The sequence below is a fragment of the Lissotriton vulgaris genome, chromosome 5, assembly GCF_964263255.1.
Source record: "Lissotriton vulgaris chromosome 5, aLisVul1.2, whole genome shotgun sequence".
NCBI lineage: Eukaryota > Metazoa > Chordata > Amphibia > Caudata > Salamandridae > Lissotriton > Lissotriton vulgaris.
This window is the reverse complement of record NC_141693.1, coordinates 882,531,470-882,554,023: the sequence shown is the minus strand read 5'-3', so window position 1 is coordinate 882,554,023 and position 22,554 is coordinate 882,531,470. Positions and strand designations below refer to the sequence as shown.

The window sequence follows — 22,554 nt, the reverse complement described above, 5'->3', positions numbered from 1 at the left end:
AGGTGGCTATCTAATGCAAAGTGTACAATCTGCAGCTCTTATGCCTCTAACATTCATTTCAGCACTAGAAAATAGACGATTGGGTCCTCTCCTTGTTGCTTGATTATTATGGCCATACCCAACCGCCCTAGGACCAAACCCCCTTGGGTTTTCAACTTTTAGAAAGTTAGTATTTCCCTACCCTATTTGGTCCCTTGAGCCTGTACCTGGGGCACATGATTGGGTGGTGTTCGCAGTGGGATTCTGTTTATTCCTCCTAGACAGCCACACAATAGAGTGATTAGAAAGGTTTGGATGGGCCATTGCACGCAGGATAGGGTGGAGCTGGGCACAGCTCCACTTGCAAATCAATAGGCTGTGCTCTACCGCCACTCAAAGGCCTTCACACCACTTCATTTTTTATGCAGCAAGGCTGGAGCTAAGACAATAGAAGCAGGAAACTCCAAGCACTTCAAAGAAGGCACTCCAGGAAGCAGTTATTTTTACTATTCTCTAGAGAAAAGGTAAGTAAAATCAGTTTTGCACAATTGTTATTTTTCAGGTTTCCATACAAAGCAACTCCACACTTGGAACATTTTTCAGAGAAAAACAGTCCATGTATTCCTATGGAGAGAAAAGAAGTTATCGGTTACCGGGTAAGTACTCTGTCTTTGGGGTTGAGTTTCTGGGGTAAAAACAAGGGATACTCCCGGGTCAAGGATGCACTCATGTTACACCCTCAGCAGCACTAGGGATGCTGGGTGCCGAGTTCTGAGGCCCAGTAATATCCAATGGGGGATAGGGGGCCTCCAGTTGGTGGCTGCTTACGAGCAGACCACTGGGTTGTGGGAACAAAGCTCCTGGTGTTAGGCTCAGGGCAAAGGGGGTTACGATTTAGCATACTAAGGGCACGCGCAGAGGCGCAGCGGATGTTGTGTCAAGGTACGGTTTTGGCGTTGGGTGCCCTGTTTTCAATGTGGATTTTCAGTTTTGGCTTTTAGCTGCAGGCTCGGTCGAGAAAGACTTCTGGTAGGAACCAACAGCTGGTACAGGTAAGTTGGGGGGGGGCTCGGGGATGTAGGTGCACCTCAGGTTCTTTTCTCCAGGGTGCAGAGTGGCTGGATGCAGGGGTGTCTTTTGAGGTCGGATTTCACCTTACCGGGCCACTGGCAGTTTGGGGTTGGGGTCTCCGTGCAGAGGCTGAAGGCGACTTTGGGGAGTCCTGGAGGGGTTAACTCACGGTGGGCTCTGACTCTGGAGCGCTGAGGGACATCGCTGGGACCGGTCGGCCACTCTGACTCGGGCCGGGGGCAACGGGTACAGTGGTGGTTCCAGGCGTCGGGTTTCTCTGTCCTCAGCAGGCTCAGAGTCTTTCTTGGCAGTTTCTTTTGCTCACAGCTGATCCGGTATTTGTTGAAGGCAGCCAGTCCTCCCAGGGTTCCGGAGGTCGTGGACTGCAGGACAGGACGGCTTCTGGCACAGAATCTCTGGAAACTGCGGACGGCCCGGTAGGGCTGGGGCCAAGTCAGTTGTTCTCTGCAGTCTCCTCCGCTGGGCGTCCTCCTTTTCCCTTTTTCGTAGGGTGCGGGAATCTGTCTTCTTGGTTTCTGGTTCTCGTTTTAGGGGTCTCGAGGTCAGTAGCCAATGGGCTACTGACCTTGGGGTGACTACACCCTTGGTGTGCTCACCCCACATGGAGTAGGGAGCACAATCCCACATCCTGATTGGGGCGTGCCCGCCATCTGCAATATGGCAGGCACTGAGGAGTTGGCTCCGCCTTGCCTCCCCCACCTGAGGGGTCGGGTTGGCAGAGGTGGGCACACCTTCTGGGCAGGATGGGGGTCTGCTTCTGATGGCAGGATAGGCTGGGGGTCGCATTACAAAGTCTGCAAGGCCTTTGAAGCTCCCCTGCCACAGATGGCTCTTTCTGGCCTGGGGGAGGTATGACCACTTTCTCCCATGAAAGGTTTTGTTTCTGGGCTCAGGTAGCGAAGGCTCCCACCCCAGAGGTCCAGAAACATGTCTTGTGGTGGCAGGCTGGTGTGTACCAGTTAGGGAACCCACCAGAAGCTGGTCGTTTTTCAGTGGGCATCTCTAAGATGCCCTCTGAGTGCATTTTTCATTAAATTTCACACTGGCATCAGAGTGGGTTTAATGTGCGGAGACGTTTGATATCAAACGTCCCAGTTTTCAGTAAAGCCATTCTGGTGTTGTGGAGTTCGTAATGACAAACTCCAAGCACCATATATTCTTAATGGCCTTACTGTATTTAAAATGTCTAGGAATTGGTCTAGACACTGTAGGGGTACAGGGCTCATGCCCTGTACCCTCACCACTGGTATAGTGCACCCAGCTAGATGGGTGGCTGATCTATGCCAGGGCAGTCTGTTGTAGGCATGGCACACAGGGATGTTTGCCATGTTCACTCTTCACTTTGCCTCCAAGGATGGCACAATAAGTGTTGCAGCCCTTAGAGGCCTCCTATGGTCACAGTGCCCTGGGTACCTTTTACAAGGAACTGACATGTAGCATGAGAGGTGCCAATTGGGGGTATAAGGTACAGTTTTTGGAAAAGAACACAGGCCCTGGGAACCTGATTGGCAGGGACTCAGGGCACATCCAGTCAGGGTGCATCAGTAGTCTGGCAAAAAGAGGGGATTACTGCAACAGAAACCCAGCTTCCTACAGGCACCATGTATAAAAATAGAACTCTCAGACCCAGACTTCAGTTCACTTTCTGAACCTGCAGAAGGACTCGGAGGACTGCCTGCTGCTGTGCATTGAACCCAGGATTACCAAAGTGACTCCAAAAGCTAGATGGCTTGCATCCTGATCAGTATCTGAGGGACAGAAAAGGCTTCAACCAGCTTGAACCCAAACCTGGACCCACCCTAGGTGAGTCCCAATCTTTCAAGTGGTGCCTCCCCAGTCCTGGAGCCTTAGAAGTGGTGTTAAATGTGTCAAAACAACCAAAATCCCAAAATAGGGTTTATACAATTTTTGGCTAAAAACTACCGCGAGAACCGAGACGAGACCCAGACCAACCTACTCAACTATCCGCCCAAGTTGCATAGCTGGACAGCCTTACTTCACGGCAGCTCTTGCTCTGTTCTTCGCAGCAGCAAATCCTGTTCAGCGGCCTTACGCAGAAAGGGTATCCAGCATTGAGGAACCCTCCTCGGCTGTAGTCTCTAGCTTTATCCGCTGGAGATTTTACGACTTTCAAAAAAAGAACCTATGTCTGAACATGGAAATCTTCACAGTGGTTTCAGCAAGCAGCTCCCAGACAACGATGCCTCTGCCTCAGGCACAGCCTGAAGCCTTTCCCTGTTTAACTTCTACCTTCTCAAGACATTTTTGTTGAGGTTTCTCTGAAGTCTGAAGGTAAGCGCAGACTGCGCCCAATCCACATTTTGTATTAGACTCCTGCTCCATCGCAGTCGGACATATTTTTCAACTTCGATCTAGACTTGTGCGACTGGTCGTCCACGGTTGGTGCAGTGATTTTTTAGGGGCTAGTTTTTATCTTAGCCTTTAAAGATTCAAATATCAATACAGCACCCTGCAGCCCCTGTGACGCTATGGGTGCACCTTGTGTGCTATCTTGGATCCCCCTTTGCCCAGAGATAACCCCTAGGCTCTTTGCTCCCACATCCAAGTGGCTGCCCATGAGAAGCTACCAACCGAAGGCCTGTTATCCCTCATTGGATAACATTGGGCCTTAGCACTCTGCACCTGGCCGCCCCAGTGTCGCTGAGGGAGTTCTTGGAGTCCATCCTTGACCCTGGGTGAACCCTGGTTCGAGCCCCAGGAAGCCAACTCCCAAGACCAATTACTCACCTTTAAATCGATAACGAGATTTTCTCCCATAGGACTGCATTGATTGCTTTTCCGTGAAGTTCTAAAAAAATTGGTCTGAGTTCAGTCTGTGAGTGAAATCATTTCTTGCCTGAGTGTACAATAAATGCTTAATACTACTCTCTGATAAAGCCTTACTGCTCGCCCACACTACCACACAGAGAGTAAGGAATATGCTACTTACCAGTATGCATCTGTTCTTGGCATGTAGGGCTGCTGACATTCATATCTGTGCATCGATCGCCGCCTAGTCTTGGGTCCGGATGAATCCTGGAAGAGTCTTCGAGTATCACGAGATAGGTGGCTCCTCCCCTGGACTACAGTGCGCATGGGCATCCTCTCCATCTTCAGATTGTTTTTCGCCATTGTGGCAGAGATGGAGTGTAATACAGTAAGTGATGACCATGCCTGAGAATGATTCGGAGTGCTACAGCTGCGACAGGCACCGGGGAGGAGGGCGGGCGATATGAATGTCAGCAGCCCTACATGCCAAGAACAGATGCATACTGGTAAGTAGCATATTCCGTTCGAGGCATGTGGACTGCTGAATTCATATCTGTGCATAGAATAAATGGCAGTTCTCTCCTTAGCGGTGGTTGCCTGTGCCAGCTGCAGCAGTCTGAAAAAGAGTTTTGAGAACAGCCTGTCCTACAGCAGCTTGCTGTTTGGAGTGTAAATCTACGCAGTAGTGTTTGGTAACGAATATGCTACTTACCAGTATGCATCTGTTCTTGGCATGTAGGGCTGCTGAATTCATATCTGTGCATAGAATACATAGCAGTCCCTCCATTAGCGGCGGCCGCCTGTGCCAGCTGCAGCAGTTTGAAAAAGTGTTTTTAGAACAGCCTGCCCTACAGCTGCCTGTTGCTTGGAGTGCACATCTACACAGTAGAGTTTAGTAAATGTGTGTGTGGTAGACCATGTGGCTGCTCTACATATTTCCTCTAAACGAATATTTCCAAGGAAAGCCATGGAGGCCCCCAACTTTCGGGTGGAGTGGGCCCGTGGGGGGACCGTTAAAGTGCGCTTGGCTTTTTCATAGCAGATTTGAATGCACTTAACGATCCACCTGGCTATACCTGCTTTGGAAATGGGGTTGCCTTTGTGTTGTGGCGAAAAGGCAACAAACAGTTTTCGTTTTCCTAAAATCTTTGGTCCTATCAATGTAGTACATCAAAGCTCTCTTGACGTCTAGTGTGGAGCATCCTCTCCGCCACTGACTCAGGATTTTGGAAGAACACAGGCAGTTCAATAGTCTGATTGATATGGAACTGTGAAACTACCTTAGGAAGAAATTTAGGGTTAGTGCGAAGCACCACCCTGTTGGAGTGAATTTGTATGAATGGCTCTTGGATAGTTAGTGCCTGGAGTTCACGAACGCGTCGCAGTGATGTAATCGCTATCAGGAAAGCCACTTTCCACCTCAAGAACTGAATCTCGCAGGAATGTAGAGGCTCAAAAGGTGGACCATCAGTCTGGTGAGGACCACATTCAGGTTCCATTCAGGAGCTGGCGGGGTCCAGGGAGCAATGACTCGTTTGAGTCCTTCCAGAAAAGCTTTAATGGCAGGCACTCTGAAAAGTGAGAGGTGCTGCCTGTTTTGTAGATAAGCTGCCATTGCGGACAAATGTATACGAATGGAAGCATAGGCCAGATTGCATTTGTATAGATGTAACAGATAACAAATGATGTTGTGAGTAGACGCGTCTAGCGGGTTGATGTTGTGGTCCGCACAATAAATGACAAACCACTTCCATTTTGCCGCATAGCATGCTCTGGTGGTGGGCTTTCTTGCCTCCCTTATGATATCCATACAGTCTGGAGGCAAATTGAGGTAGCCAAATTCTAAGACCTTAGGAGCCAGATCGCCAGGTGGAGCTGTTGCGAATCTGGGTGCTGAATGTCACCATGGCTCTGCGTCAAAAGCCTGGGTGTGAGGTGCAGCCTTTGATGCGGTACCACGGATAGTTCTAGAAACGTGGTGTACCATGGTTGGCGTGCCCACGTTGGAGCAACCAGGATGAGCGGCATCGAGTGTTGCTTCAGCTTGCGTGCCACCAGCGGTATTAGAGGTGCTGGGGGAAAAGCGTACGCAAATCTGCCTGACCAGTTCATCCATATCGCATTGCCCTGCGACTGTGGGTGTGGGTACCTGGCGGCAAAGCTTTGGCATTTGGCGTTCTCCTTTGTGGCGAACAGGTCTATGTCTGGATGACCCCACTGCTAGAAGTACGGGTGGAGTACTGATGGATGTATCTCCCACTCCTGCATTTGGTGGCTGTACCTGCTGAGCAGGTCCAGCATCTGATTGTCCTTGCCTGGGAGGTGTTCCGCCATGAGGAAGATGTTCCTCTGAATGGCCCACTTCCACATGCTCTGAGCCAGATGAGACAACTGTGGAGAGTGTGTTCCTCCCCGTTTCTGAATGTAGTACATGGCTGTCATGTTGTCCGTCCGGATCAACACGACCTTGTTGCACAGATGTACTTTGAATGCTTTCATAGCCATGAAGATAGCCATCAGCTCTAGAAGGTTGATGTGCATCCTCTTTTGCTGCGTTGTCCATAGTCCCTGCACTGTGTAGTGGAGTACATGAGCTCCCCAACCCTGGAGAGATGCGTCCGTCGTCAGTATAATCTGTGGCACAGGCTCCTGGAACGGTCGTCCCTTGCAAAGGTTTTGTTGATTCCACCAATGCAGAGAGTTGTATGCACGACCGGTTACCAACACTAGGTCTTTCAACTGCCGTGAGCCTGATTCCACTGACGTGCTAAGCACTCCTAAAGCGGACGCATATGTAGTCTCGCGTGCGGGAATAGGAAGATGCAGGAGGCCATCATGCCTATCAACTGCATGAACACTCGTGGCTGAAGCGAGTGTTGAGGTCTGAATTTTTGTATCAGCGATTGAATGCTGCTGATCCTCACTGAATTTGGCTGTGCGTTGGCTGCCAGAGTGTCTATTGTTGCGCCCAGATACTGCCATATGTGGGTGGGTTGAAGGTGAGACTTTGGGTAATTCAGTTAGAATCCCAGATCGTGAAGAAGGTGAATGGTGTGGGACATGTGGGCGGCACACTGCTGGGCCGACTTTGCCTGAATAAGCCAGTCGTCCAGATAAGGGTAGACGTGAATGTTTTGTCTCCGTAGGTGTGCCGCCATTGTCGCCAGGCACTTTGTAAACACCCAGGGTGCCGTCGTTACTCCAAAAGGGAGGACCTTGAATTGGTAATGCTGATTTTGAATGGTGAATCTGAGGTATTTTCTGTGTGACGGGTGTAGCGGAATATGAAAGTATGCATCCTTCAGATCTAATGTTGCGAGGAAATCTCCCTGACTGAGCAACGGTAGAACCTGCTGCAGTGTTAGCATGTGGAAGTGTTCTGACAGAATGTACTGATTGAGGGGTCTGAGGTCCAGTATGGGTCTGAGGGACCCGTCCTTTTTTGGGATCAAGAAGTACAGTGAGTAAACCGCTGTGCCTCTTTCTTCCACAGGCACGAGCTCGATTGCTCCTTTTTGCAGCATGACTAGTACCTCCGGCTGCAATAAGTGCAAATGCTCTGTGGACATAGGACGGTGTCTCGGGGGTATGTTGGGTGGAGTGGATTGTAACTCCAGACAATAACCGTACTAGAAAAGCTTTGTGACCCACCTGTCTGTGGTGATGGACTTCCAGACTGGCAGGAACTGTTGGAGTCTCCCCCCAACCTGTGTTGTATGGTCGGGGGGCAGTGACAAGGCGTCACTGTTTGTTAGTGGCGGAGGATCTGGAGCTGTTGTTTCCACGACCTCTGCCCTTGGCGATGTTTCCACGATAGCCACCTCTACTTTGTTTGGTGTATGTGGTTTGCGCGCCTCCTTTATTGTACTGTGTTTGCTGGGACAGCTGGCCTCTGGAAATACCTCTATTGCCTGAGCGACGAAAAGAACCACCCCTGAACTGCGGCGACTGGAGAGCCCCCATAGACTTTGCAGTCTCAGTGCCCTTCTTGATTATCTCCAAGGTGGTGTCCACCTCTGGGCCAAATAAAGGATCAGGGTTTACTGGCTGATTTAGAATGGTGGTCTGTATCTCTGGCTTGAACCCGGAGATTCTGAGCCAGGCATGTCGCCTCAACATGACACTAGTGTTAACGGCTCTGGCCGCGGTGTCTGCTGCGTCCAGTGCACATTTGATAGAAGCATTTGAGATGAGCTTCCCTTCCTGTATGGGCATCTCAGCCGCCTCTTTATATTCATCTGGCAGGTGCTGTAACAGGGTCTCCAGTGTGTCGTAATGGGCCCTGTCATACCTGGCTAAGAGTGCCTGAGTGTTTGAAATGCGCCAGATATTGGCCGCTTGAGCTGCCACCCTTTTCCCTGATGCCTCTAGCACCTTAGATTCTTTATCAGGGGGAGGAGCATCACCCGTTGTTTGTGAGTTAGCCCTCTTCCGGGCATTAGAAACAACCAGAGAGTCCAACTGCAACTGTCCCTTAATGTAGGTAGGGTCCCCAGGCGCTGGTTTGTACTTTTTTTCAATCCTGGGGTTTATCACCCTGGCCCTTGTAGGCTCCTTAAATATCTCCCCAGCATGTTTCAAGACACCCTTCAGCATAGGCAGAGTCTTGACAGTCCTCTCTGAGGTGGAAAAGGTGTTGAACAGAAAATCAACCTCAATAGGGTCAGCATGGAGCTGGACATCATGATTCTTGGCTGCCCTTTCAATAAGTGCATTAAACGCCGCTGAATCCTCAGTAGGCGATGTTTTTACAGTATACACATGAGTGTCTGGGGCAGTGTGCAGATCCCCCTGGGTCAGCAGCATCTGCCCAGGGTTCATTATTATCTTCTGGATCAGTGTCCACTGGATAGTTGTACTCCTCATTGTCACCTTCCCCTGTTTCCACATCTGAATAAGTGGGCGAGACATCTTGGCCACGTGGAGATATCGGTTCCACAAGAACAGGTGCTGTAGAAGAATCCTTCTTCCTTTTCAATGGGATTCTATACGACTCCATCGGATGTTCCGGGGCGATCTTTCGTTTATAAATAAAAAGTCTGCCTGTATCGGCATCGATGAACTGTTCCTGCTGCTCTTCAAGCGAGGGTTGTCGATGCTTTGCGGCCGGTACCACAGTTGTGGGCTTCGGCCCCGTGGACACCTTCTTGGGCGCTTCGACGGCCATCTTAGGGACGAAGGCCTTTGGTACCACTTTCAGCGGCAGCGTGAAGTGGATGGGCGCCGACGTCTTCTGAGGTTTATCGGCAGGCTTCGGAGGTGGAGTATCCTTTGGTCCGACAGCCGAAGCTTTTTCCTTAATGCGCTTCAGCGAGTCCGCCACCTGCTTCGAGAAGGAGGCGGACGGCTGTGTTGACTCGACGGAAGCCTTCGAAGCACCGCCAGGCGTGGACTCGGGGGTTGTACCACTTTTCGCCTTGTCCGGTCGACGCGCAGGCTCGGGAACCTTCTGAGCGCAGAGTCCTTTGTCGGTGTCGACGGTCTCCGGCGCCGATTTTTTCGGGTCGACGTCCTTGACCGGTGCTTTCGGCGTGCCAGTCTTTGGCTCAACGCCCTTTAGCGGCCTCTTTGGGTTGATAACACCTTTATGCTTTGCCGGTGCCGATAGTTCCGAGGACTTCGAGCCGACCAAGGCAATACGCACTTTCGGTTTCGATTTTGCCTCTAGTGCTATGGGCTGCATAGACACCGAAGCTTTCTCTTTCGGTTTCGATTTTGCAACTTGCGGCTCTTTAGAACTGTCCGAAGCCGGGCCCGAAGGCAGGGCTGTAGAACCCAGTGGAAGATCTTGGGTAAGGCCATGTGGCGATCCCTCGACCTGCGCCTTATGAAGTGTCTTGGCCCCAGTATCAGTTTGTGGGCCTAGCTCCTCGCTTGAGCTATCTTCCATGGCCCCAAAGGCCCCATCGTCGTCTCCTACCTCGTCGACGACGTCTTCCGCATCGAGCATCTCAATATCAGAGTCGTAGCTGGAGTTGATCTTTGATGCGGGATCCGACAGGTTCTCTCGAACCTCCCGCTCTGCTTCCTCATCATCCCCGGCATCGAAGATGTTCACCGGGTCAGGTGCCGTCTGCTGGGCTTCCTTGCGCGCAGCGCGCCGAAGTCGAATCATCTTCTTGGATTGGAAACGGGAACAAGCCATACAGCTGGCTTCATCGTGATCCGGCGACAAGCACTTGTTGCAGACCGGGTGGACATCGATGTGAGGATATTTCGAGTTGCACACGGGACATCTCTTGAACGGGCTCCGTTCCATGATGGTTCGTCGATAAGGCCTCTGGCGTCGACCGGGCCTTCAGTGCCGAAAAGCAACGCGGCTCTCCTGGATGTCTGGCTCGGGAACTGCGCTGTAACAGAACTGGGCACCGATCGAAAGACAATACCGACGGTAACTAAAGGCCTTTTGGCCAAAAGAAAGTTTTATATCGATTCCGAACTTGAGTGAACCAATATACATCCGAACCCAATGGCGGAAAAAAACAATCTGGGGATGGAGTTGATGCCCATGCGCACTGTAGTCCAGGAGAGGAGTCACCTATCTCGTGATACTTCGGAGACTCTTCCAGGACAACAATGTGCGATCATCCGGACCCAACACTAGGCGGCGATCTATGCACAGATATGAATTCAGCAGCCCACATGCCTCGAACATGTATGTATGGTGGTTCATGTGGCTGCTCTACATATATCCTCTAGGGGAATGTTATCAAGGAAAGCCATGGATGCCCCTAATTTGCGTGTGGAATGCGCTCTTGGGGGAACTGTTAATGTGCGTTTAGCTTTTTGATAACAAATCTGTATGCACTTAACAATCCATCTGGCTATACCTGATTTGGAAATGGGGTTGCCTTTGTGTTGTGGAGAGAAGGCAACAAACAGTTGTTTAGTTTTCCTGAAATCTTTTGTCCTGTCTATGTAATACAGGAGAGCTCTTTTAACATCTAATGTGTGCAGTGCTCGGTCTGCCACAGAATCAGGATTTGGGAAGAAAACGGGCAGTTCTATGGTTTGATTAATGTGGAAGTGCGACACCACCTTAGGCATGAATTTAGGGTTTGGACGTAGCACTACCCTATTAGCATGAATCTGTATGAAAGGCTTTTGAATAGTTAGGGCTTGAAGCTCACTAACTCTTCGTAGCGATGTGATTGCTACTAGAAAAGCCACTTCCTATGTAAGAAACTATCTCACAAGAGTAAAGTGGTTCGAAGGGTGGTCCCATTAGTCTGGTGAGAACTATGTTCAGTTTCCAGACAGGTGAAGGAGGGTGTCTGGGAGGGATCACTCTTTTGAGTCCTTCCATAAAAACTTTAATGGCAGGCACCCTAAAAAGGGAAAGATGCTGTCTATTCTGAAGATATGCTGCCATGGCAGCCAGATGTATCCTGATGGAAATATAAGCCAGATTGCATCTGTATAGATGCAACATATAACATATGATGTTTTGCGTGGACGCATCTAGCGGATGAATGTCATTATTGGAACAGTAAACGACAAAACGCTTCCATTTGGCCGCATAGCATGCACTAGTTGTAGGTCGTCTCGCCTCATTGATGATGCGCATACAGTCAGGGGGCAAGTTGAGGTAGCCAAACTATGACCTCAGGAGCCATATTGCAAGGCTCAACTGTTACGGATCTGGGTGCTGAATGTCTCCATGGCTCTGAGTGAGGAGACTGGACGTGAAGGTGCAGCCGTTGGTGAGGCACCACTGAAAGTTCTAGGAACGTGGTGTACCAGGCCTGCCTTGCCCACGTAGCAACCAGGATGAGCGTCATGGAGTGCTGCCACAGTTTGCGTGCCACTAGCGGTATGAGCGGTGCTGGAGGAAAAGCGTACGCAAATCTGCCAGACCAGTTCATCCATATCGCATTGCCCTGAGACTGCGGGTGTGGGAACCTGGCGGCGAAGGCTTGGCATTTTGCGTTTTCCTTTGTGGCGAATAGGTCTATCTCTGGATGACCCCACTGCTGGAAGTATGGTTGGAGCACCGAGGGGTGTATCTCCCACTCGTGCATTTGATGGCTGTGCCTGCTGAGCAGGTCCGCCATCTGGTTGTCCTTGCCTGGGAGATGTTCCGCCATGAGGAACATGTTTCTTTGAATGGCCCACTTCCACATGCTCTGGGCTAGATGAGACAATTGTGGAGAGTGTGTGCCTCCCTGCTTCTGGATGTAATACTGTTGCGTTCTAATCTAGGACCCTGATCGATACTGTGACCTTATGCCCCAATTCGGCTATAAATCCATTTATTCCCTATATTGGCATAACCGTTCAATTGCAATATTCAGAAACTAGTCTCTGGCCTCACACGAACAGAGCCACATTCCAGAATAGCTTTCTCTGCCACTTCCTTTGCAACCAATTAGTGCAATGACATAGCAGAAGTTACTATCTGAGATTCCTAGATTAACACTCCGAGTTCTTCAACAAGATAAAAACTCAGCAAACCTGGAAATCCCCGCTTGCTGTGTTTTGATTAGTAATAGAACTCTAATGAGCACTGATAGACGATCACTTCCTAGTGACATCTTTATTGACGTCTTATGTCCAAAAACTTACGTCAAACAAGGCACCTTTCAGGTATAAATATTACCAACGTTGCCTTAAGCAAACGCCACTGCTGTCTTGTTGCTGTTTCGCTGAAGCTGATGCTGCCAGCTATCTCGCTGCTGCTGAAGAAGCTGTCATGCTGATGATACCATAGCTGCTATCGCTACTGCTATCGCTGCTAACTAGCGAACGATGGTGTGGTGAACTTAGGAGCTGAACAGCCGTCCCCTGCAAGAGCCCAGCAGAGCATGCTCATGCAAGCTGCCCGTGGACGCTGCCCCTCCTCCTCCTCCTCCTCGACGCGCTGAGAAGAGACGCTGTCTTTCTCCTGCAGAGAAATCCAGCTCCGGCGTTTCTAGTCTACCCTTGCGGGTGACTGGGATATCGAGTCCCTGAAGGAGATACCAGACCTCCATCATTCTATTCCAGAGGTATGGTGTTGACTAAACCCTTAGAGAGAATTCTTGAAGCAAACCTTGGCAAAACCAACTTAAACTAAAGCTACTTACTTACTCCCCTCCCAAGTATTAGGCTTAGGTCAGGTACACTGGGGTAGGCGTAGTTAGAAGCACCAGTTGAGTATTTTAGCCTAATGTATATATGAATGTATATATGTTTTATTCATTTTAAACCATTGTATGGCTAAGAAACCATACCAATGCTTTTATAGTTTTATTTCGCAATACTTATCTTACTGTACGTACTTTTTATAATAAAAAGTCTTGCAATTGTGGCAATTCATTTCTCTTGTATGAGAAGAAAGACTGTTCAATAAATAATACCTTTTATTGACAACGCCCGTCTCTCTATTCTCTACATATTGTGAAAGTAAACTGCACAACCACTGACTGAGTAAAATAACTGTCTATTGTTTCACACGACCCTAGAGATTGACTCTTGATCTGAGGAGAAAAGTTGTCATGTTGCACGGTTGTTGGAAAACTGAATCCCTTCTTGGCTGTGCCAGGGAAGCTGATCACTTCCTATTCAGTCAGGAAAGTTTCCAGTGACCTCTGAGCTAGTTGGTAACAACCCCAATTAAGTTTAGCATAGTCAGTGGAGGCCTGGAAGATCCGCACTTCTACGTCGATACTACTGTTTATGTTATTCCAATGCGCAGGGCCTATTGGGAAAATAGGAACTACACTACAATACATGGCAGTCATGTTGCCCGTCCGGATCAGCACGATTTTGTTGCACAAATGCAATTTGAACGCCTTCATCTCCATGAAGATTGCCATCAGCTCCAAAAGGTTGATATGCATGTTTTGCTGCTGCGTCGTCCATAGTCCCTGCACTGTATAATGGAGGACATGCGCTCCACAGCCCTGGAGAGATGCGTCCGTCATCAGCACTATTTGTGGCACAGGCTCTTGGAACAGTTGTCCCCTACAAAGGTTTTGTGTGTTCCACCAATGCAGAGAGTTGTATGCACGACCGGTCACCAACACTAGGTCTTTCAGATGTCCATGAGCCTGGTTCCACTGTCGTGCCAAGCACTCCTGAAGCGGACGCATCTGTAGCCTCGCGTGCGGGACTATGAAGATGCAGGAGGCCATCATACCTATCAGCTGCATAAATACCTGCGCTGGGAGTGAGTGTTGGGGCCTGAATTTCTGAATTAGCAATTGCATGCTGTTGACTCTGGCAGAGTTTGGCTGCGCTGTTGCTGTCAGAGTGTTTATTGTCGCACCTAGGTACTGTTGCACATGTGCGGGTTGAAGGTGTGATTTTGGGTAATTTAGTGAAAATCCTAGACTGTGTAGGAGGTGAATTGTGCGGGACATGTGGCTGGCACATTGCTGGGCTGACTTTGCTTGGATAAGCCAGTCGTCCAGATAAGGATAGACATGGATGTGTTGTCTTCGAAGGTGCGCAGCCACTGTCGCGAAGCACTTGGTGAACACCCTGGGGGCAGTAGTGACCCCGAAAGGCAGGACCTTGAACTGGTAATGCTGGTTGTTGACTGTGAACCTGAGATATTTCCTGTGTCCTGGGTGAATGGGAATGTGGAAATATGCATCCTTCAGGCATAGGGTTGCTAGGAAGTCCCCCTGACTGAGCAATGGTAGAACCTGCTGTAAAGTCAGCATGTGAAAATGTTCTGACAAGATGTACTGGTTCAGGGGTCTGAGGTCTAGAATGGGCCGGAGAGACCCGTCCTTCTTTGGGATTAAGAAGTACAGTGAGTACACCCCTGTACCCTGCTGTTCTAAAGGCACGAGTTCTATGGCCCCTTTTTACAGCATGCAGATTACTTCTTGCTGCAATAAGTGCATGTGCTCTGCGGACATAGGACGGTGCCTTGGGGGTATGTTGGGTGGAGTGGAGGTTAGTTCCAGACAATAGCCGTATTGGATAAGTTGTCTCACCCAACTGTCAGTGGTAATGCCTTCCCAGGCTGGCAGGAACTGCTGAAGTCTTCCCCGGACCGGTGTTCTATGGTCTGGGGCAGTGACAAGGAGTCACTGTTTATTGGTGGCGGAGGATCTGGCATTATTATTTCCACGTCCTATGCCTCTGCCTTTGGTGCTGTTCCCTCGATATCCTCCCCTGTTGTTCTTGTTATAGGTGGCCTGCGTGCTCCCTTTGTTGTATTGGGCTTGCTGTGATGCTTGACCTCTAGAGGCTCCCCTGTTACCGGAGCGACGAAAGGTACCACCCCTGAACTGTTGTGACTGCAGAGCCCCCATGGATTTTGCTGTCTCAGTGTCTTTTTTAATCTTTTCAAGGGCCGGGTCTACATCAGGACCAAAAAGAAAGTCAGGGTTAACCGGCTGATTGAGCAGAGTTGTTTGGATCTCTGGTTTAAAACCAGAGATGCGGAGCCAGGCATGCCGCCTAAGCATTACACTAGTGTTGATGGCCCTAGCTGCTGTGTCTGCTGCATCGAGTACACACTTGATGGATGCATTGGAAATCAACTTCCCCTCCTGTATCAGCATTTCTGCTCCCTCCTTATAAGCATCAGGCAGGTGTTGTAGTAGCTGCTCTAACGTGTCGTAGTGAGCCCTATCATATCTGGCTAATAGGGCCTGTGTATTTGAGATCCTCCAAATATTAGCCGCTTGAGCCGCTACACGTTTGCCAGAAGCTTCCAAGATTTTGGCTTCTTTGTCCGGAGGAGGAGCATCACCACTTGTTTGAGAGTTTGCTCTCTTGCGAGCATTAGCCACCACTAAGGAGTCCAATGGGAGCTGGCCCTTGATATACGTAGGGTCCACAGGCGCATGCCGGTATTCCCTTTCAATCCTTGGGTTTACAACCCTTGCCCTTGTGGTCTCCTTGAAAATGTCAGTAGCGTGTTTAAGGACACCCTTTAACATAGGTAATGTCTTTACTGATCTTTCTGAAGTTGAGAAAGTATCAAACAGAAAGTCTTCTTCCACTGGGTCAGCGTGCATTTCCACGTCATGGTTATTGGCTGCCCTTTCAATCAATGCGTTAAACGCCGCCGTATCTTCAGTAGGCGAGGTCTTGACAGTGTTGGACTGAGTGTCAGGCATGGTGTGTGGCTCATCAGGGTCAACAGGGTCAGTCCAGGGTTGAGGTTCCTCCTGATCTGTTTCAGCAGGATAATTAAATTTATCCTCATTGTATCCCTCCCCCACATCCTCATTGGTGCATGTGGGAGAATAGGCATAGTCTTGTGCATAGGACTCCACAGGTTCAAAAAGATCCACATATTTAATGGAGTCAAACTCCCAATCAAGTCCTGTAGCAGCATTAAATTTAGACAGCCTTCAGGGATAGGAGTAGGTGAAATAAATAGGATTCATCCCAATTAACACTGAGGGAAGACGTGGCTCCAAATGAAGTCAGCAGGACCATGACCTCTGGCAGCACTGCAGGTTCTGCTGTCAAATAGACCAACACGTCGTCTGTGTATAGGACACTATTTGAGGGGGTCTAAGCACCACAAAACCCCATTGTGGCACCCGCTCCCGAAGTATACACACCAAGGGCTCCACCAATAAGGCAAACAGCAGCGGTGAGAGGGGGCAGCCTTGTCGTGCACCTCTAGCCACCAGGGATTCTAACACTTGTATTGCTCAAGGTTTTAACAAATTTTGCAATGTAAAGCCAGATATTTTATGACTACAACAATTGATTAAGTGCACTTACTTGGCACCTACTTTAAATATGGTGTACATGTGTGTATCATAGTTGAGAAGGAACATGCTTTGGGCCTTCTTTATTTGTGCCATCAGACACAACCCATGAATGTTATGTATTATAATATGTAAATCAAAATGTAATATTTTTGGCTAAGTTGCCTTAAATTAATATGTTCACTAATTAATGACAGGAAACCATATAACATGACAATCTCTTGAAGACAGGCAAAAAATGCACATTGAATAGCAAAAGACCAACCTTCATGCTTTTTCTCTAGTGCAACAGCTCCTTCTGTTCTATTAGACTTAAGAGAAGAGAGTTCAGAAAAGCTCTCTGGCAGGTTGTCGAGGCTACTAGCAGCAGAGAGACTTGACGTGCTAGATGTGATAGAAGACAATGCCACACTGTTAGCTGCCACAGGATGAGTTGTACTGATAATCAGAGATCTGTAACATGTTGATAACGGAGAGGAAGGCATGGCTGCTGTTAGCAGAGCTCTTGCATCATCTGCCTAAATGGAGCAAACAAAAAACATGTTACAATCAATAAATTCAGAAGATTACACTAGCTCTTTTGAGTCATGAAGAAAGAACAAATACTTTTAGCAGCGATAAATTATAAAATACAATCTCAGCAGTATGTCCGAGTATGACCAGAGAGGGTGATAGTCTGCCAATAAAGCAACAGGAAGTAGAAAGGTAAGGTTTAGGAGATGAATTAAAACGTTTTAGGTATGAATACAGTTTGTTAGCATTGGTATCCTTCATGTAGTCACATGCTTGAATTATTCTCAGATGTCAGGTTGGGAACCCTCAAAATAGCCCATAAGAATAAGTTACTTACCTTCGGTAATGATATATCTGTAAGAAACATAGGTTAGTTATAGATTCCTTACCTTAGAAATACCCCAAGGCGTTAGACTGGATCCGGAAAGTTTTTCGTCTGCAGTACCCCAATGTGTCGGAAGGTGTCGTCGGTCGACTCAGCTTTTGTCATCTACGTCGTGGTCGCCATTGCGGTAGCTACTCAGAAGCCGCCCTCGCACGCTGACATGCTCTGTACACGACTTTCCATTTCAGAAGAGCAGAGCCATGCAAGACACTGACCACTGGTGCACAAAACTATGGCCCTGAAAGGAAATCCTTAACCCTAGAAGTCAGTACGCAGAATGGGGAGGATGGGAGGGGAGGTCAGAAATCTAGACCCAACCTATGTTTCTTACAGATATACAGTGCCTGAAGGTAAGTAACTTGTTCATCTTAAAGAAACAGTTATAGATTCCTTCCCTTAGAATAGATACCCCAGCAATACCAACCCCGGAGGTGGGTCTGCGAACCAAGTTCACACAAGAAAGTCCTGGAGAACAGAATGGCCAAAGAAGCCGTCTCTCCGCACCTGGCTGTCTGAGCAGCAGTGTTTGGTGAACGTGCGCCGCGATGCCCACGTAGCCGCCTGACAGATGTCATTCAGGGGGACTCCTCATCCCAAAGCAGTAGTAGCTGCTGTTGCCCTGGTGGAATGGGCGCGCAACCCCACTGGAAGGTCCTTCTTTGCCAAAGAGTAGCAGGCTTTGATGCACAGAACGACCCACCTGGGTTTGTGCACAGCCCGACCTTTCTTCGTGCCCACGTAACCAACAAAGAGTTTGTCGTCTACACAGAATTGTTTGGTGCGATCCAAGTAAAAGGAAAGCGCACGTTTTGGATCCAGACAGTGGAGACTCTTCCTCTTATGAAGGATGTGGAGGCGTAAAGAAGGTGGGCAAAGTGATGGTTTGGCCAATGTGGAAAGAAGTAACCACCTTGGGAAGAAAGGAAGGTCTAGTTCTGAGGACGACCTTGTACTGATGCACAGCCAGAAAGGGAGGCTTGGAAGAAAGAGCTTGTAGCTCACTCACCCTGCGTGCAGAGGTGATGGCCACCAGAAAGGCAGTTTTCAAAGTGAGAAGTCTGAGAGGACAGTTATGCAGTGGCTCAAAGGGAGCGCATATAAGATATGCAAGGACCAAGTTCAAGTCCCACTGAGGCATTACGAAGGGAACAGGAGGAAAAAGACGAGTAATGCCCTTAAGGAATCTATTTACAACAGGGGACTTGAAAAGAGAAGGCTAATCAGGAAGTCTAAGGAAGGCTGAAATGGCCGAGAGGTAGCCCTTTAGAGTGCCCAGAGCAGAGCCCTGCTGGGCCAAAGAACGGAAGAACAAGAGAACCTCAGAAAGAGGGGCGGAAAGGGGATCCACAGCCTTTTCTGTGCACCATGCCACAAATTTGTTCCATTTGCAGGCGTATACCGTCTTAGTGGAGGGACACCTGGCTGTCAAGATAACATCGCAAAATTCGGGAGGCAGGTCAAAAGTTGTCAACTGCCACCGCTCAATCTCCATGCAAGGAGGTGGAGGCTGGACAGGTTCGGATGGAGCATCGTCCCCTCCGGCTTTGACAGAATATCATCCTGAAGAGGCAGTCTGATCGGAAGATCGATGGCCATGTTGAGCAGCTCGGGATATCAGACTCTTCCTGCCCAATCCGGAGCCACAAGAATGGCTTGGGCCCGCTCGCGCTTGATCTTCTTCAGCACTCTGGGCAAAAGTGGTATAGGCAGAAAGGCATATAGAAGACCGTAACACCACTCGCAAAGAGAAGCATCACCTATCGAGTGCCCCCTTGAAAATTCTAACGCACAGAACTCCTGAAATTGAGTGCTCTATTCTGTGGCGCTTAGATCTAACCAAGGCTCTCCCCACTGCTGAAAGAGACCCTGCACCACCTCAGAGTGAAGACTGGAACCCCCTGTGTGAGAAGTTAGCCTGGCATATGATGTCCACTAGTTCTAGTGGGCACCTTGCACCAATCTAATCGACCCTTATTGATGGTGGTTGTAAAGTCAACCTTATAGAAAGCTATCCTAGTGGTAGCATGAACCAGCAGTCTTCAGGCTAAGACTTTAGTAGGCGAGTTAAGCAAGATGTTTTACCATATATAATCCCTTGAATACCAAATGAAAGGACACCACACAAGGTATATAGCAAATATATATGTATTTAATCTAAACACAACCCCTCTGCACTCTTTGAGGTCAGAGGTCAAAATACACTACAAGTCACACAGTTAATATACGATAAGTTGTACAGTATACGTTATGCCCTAGGGGCCTCACAAACCATATACTAAGAAAGTGGTGTAAGTATCACGTGAGAGTTAGAAAGCAGGCCTGGGGCCTGTGGAATCGCTGGGGCTACACTAAACAACCAAAGATTAGGAAGTAGGAGGCCCACGGGAGACGCGTGCAGTGTCTAAACACAGACGCGGGTTATCATTGACTTTCTATGGGAAACAAAGAAGTTACAAATATGCAATTTAAGGACACTTCCGGGTGGACTAGCATGGAACCCTTTTAAACTAGGACACTTCGAAAGTCAAGACCCACGGGAGCACCGGAGTACTCGTGTTACCTCACCCAGGGAAGCCGGGTGCATAGGTGTCTTTTCGTGTCGGGTTTCGTCGTCGTTTTCTATGGAGAGCTGCAAAGAAGTGCTGCAGGCGACCAGAGGAAAAGTGTCCGGGTGGATCCAAGGGTGGGTCAGTGATGTGAAGAACCTGAAAGCAGAGGGGACAGAGTCTGGGTCACTAGTCAGTGACCAAGAAGGAATCAGGTAATGGCTGGGTGCTTTAAGGTGAAGGAGGTGAGTTTGTCTCTTCAGCCACGAGGTCCAGGAGGTATCGACGAGGACCAGGTGCTGGATTCGAGCTGTCCCACGATGGTTCTAGATGACTGCGGTGTCGGTATCTGGATTGGACCCAACAAGCTTTGGCAACCGCAACCCACGCAGGATGTCGAGATTGACTCTGTTGCAGACCAGCATCTGTGGCGCTTCTCCATTTCAAGGAAGCTGGAGCAAGCCTGGAGCAACCAGGAAAGCAAGATGGCGTCTTCAGGGGGCTCACTAGCCAACGGGTAAGGAACCGGGAAGACGCGTCAAGCTCAAATGCAAAGGCAGGGCCCACGGGACACTCGCGGAGTATGGGGGCCTGGGCTTGGAAGGAAATGGTGCTCGGGGCTGGGGCTTCTCGTACCCCATTGCACAACTTACTGAGGCTTCAGGAAAGGAGTGCAGGTAGCAAAATGCAGGATGTCCAAGATGTCCGGTCCCACGTCTCTCGTGTCCGCCACGGGTCTCAGCTTTGCTGTGGATGTGGGTCGGGGTCAGAGAAGTCTGGAAGTCCAGTTCTTGTGTCGCAGAGTCTTCGGGTTCCGACGGAAGCCTTGAAACTGCAGACCGGCAAAGATGCTGTTGGTGCCGGTTTGCACAGGGTGGTCACTCCTTGACCACGAGGGAGATGTCTTCCAGTCAGAATGGAATGTCGAAGGTCCAAGATATGTCTTTCAAAGATTCGTCCAGGATAATCTAAAGTCCTGGGGACACAGCTCCTATACTTATACTAAGAATGGGGGCTGGATTACCTGACTAGGTCCCTCCTATGGGTGGACCTGGGCAGGGGGTGGTTACACCCCCTTCCCTTTGTCCAGTTTCACGCCGGGGCTGAGTGACCCAGCAACTGGATTGAACCGGGCTATGCATGGAGCACCTTGTGTGCCCCGGGCAGTGTCTGGAAAAGCATCTTCTGATGCAGCCTCCCTGCCCCAATACACAAAACCCCTGTCTGGGGAGGTGCCAGCACCTCCTTGGACAGGAAACCTATTGTCCAGGCCTCCCCTGTCGGAGTTTCATCCAGCAACAGGAGGTCAGACTCGTATCTGTGGCAGCAGCATCCATTTTGTGATGCTGGGGCTCTGTTTAACTTTAACCGGGTAAAGCAGTAACTACAGGTCTTGTCCCTCTAGAAGGGTGGAATGCTACCCCCGCCACCAGAACTGGTGGGGGGTTAGTATTCCAAAGTGTTTGACACCTTACACGACATGTTTCGTTAAAGCCAATCCAAAGTTAGCATTAACCGCGAGGATTGTAATGCACTTAAGAGTATATGGTATGGCTAGATCATAGAACAGCTATAAGGAGATGGTTCCGAAAGCTGCAGAGGGGCTCAGCTCATGCTAGGGCACCCTCTCACATAAAACCAAGCACGCTGCCTCCAGGATTGTCGAGGCCTACCACAGGAGTGGCTTATAGGTATATATGTGTCTATATGTAAAGGTAGATTTATTTTACTTTTATTTATACAATTTATATAGCGCGCAAATACCCTGAGGTGTCTCGGCGCTCCTCAGTTCGTATGCTGAAGGGGAGCACTGACTTATTACTGATTAAAAAGCAATATTTTTAATTGTTTCCGAAATGTCATCAAGGAAGGACTGTTTTTGATATCGAGGGGGAGGGTGTTCCACTATCTGGAAACAGCCACTGTGAAGCGTCTATCTCCCCAAGTCACTTTTTTTGTCCGCTGGATTGAGAGCAGATGGGCTGTGGATGAGCGTAAGGCTCTTTTGGGGGTATATACACACACAAGGCTTTTTTTAAGAATTCTGGCCCTATATTATGCATGGCTTTATAGGTAATACACAGCGCCTTAAATTTAGTGCGACTTCTGACCGGGAGCCAATGAAGTTGGCGAACAATGTTGGTGATGGAGGAGAATTTTGGAGTAAGGGTCGGAATCCTGGCTGCCGCGTTCTGGATTAGTTGCATCTTATTGAGGACTTGCTCTTGGACATTTAATAGCAGACCATTACAGTAATCGACCCTGGAGAGTACCAGGGTGCAAATGAGGGTCTTTCAATTCAATTAAGCTTTATTCGATTTAAAAAATATAAATCATAAAAGCATACAGATTATTAAAAACAGTCACAGTAATTACATCTCACTAAAAATAGTTATTTACACGGTTAAAAGGAAACAATATTTTACAGAGTTTAACATTAAATTAGTTCATTTTATAAGCATTTTGTACATACACGTTTCTAGCTAGCTGATGATTACTCTCTACTATTGGTCTTGACGGGGTGAGGTAAAACTACCGTACCTAGGATAAAAGTCATGTAATTGCCATGTAGATATAGGGCCATCTCCCAGTTGAGGCTGCC

At 48.9% G+C, this 22,554-nt stretch overlaps 2 protein-coding genes across 3 annotated transcripts in view; both read right to left on the bottom strand.

The window, feature by feature from the left end:
• LOC147711743 (uncharacterized) overlaps positions 1 to 8,646 on the bottom strand; it is a 40,397-nt gene extending 31,751 nt beyond the window's left edge. Inside the window, exon 1 of the mRNA XM_086924440.1 lies at positions 7,668 to 8,646. Coding sequence (XP_086780566.1) covers positions 7,668 to 8,646 — 979 coding nt within the window. The remainder of the gene's footprint in view (positions 1 to 7,667) is intronic.
• The window catches only part of TNKS2 (tankyrase 2), a 691,336-nt gene that overhangs the window by 347,449 nt on the left and 321,333 nt on the right, over positions 1 to 22,554 (bottom strand). For both annotated transcript variants that reach the window (XM_086922459.1, XM_086922461.1), the window contains one exon: positions 16,774 to 17,026. In XM_086922459.1, the coding sequence (XP_086778585.1) occupies positions 16,774 to 17,026 (253 nt within the window). The remainder of the gene's footprint in view (positions 1 to 16,773; positions 17,027 to 22,554) is intronic.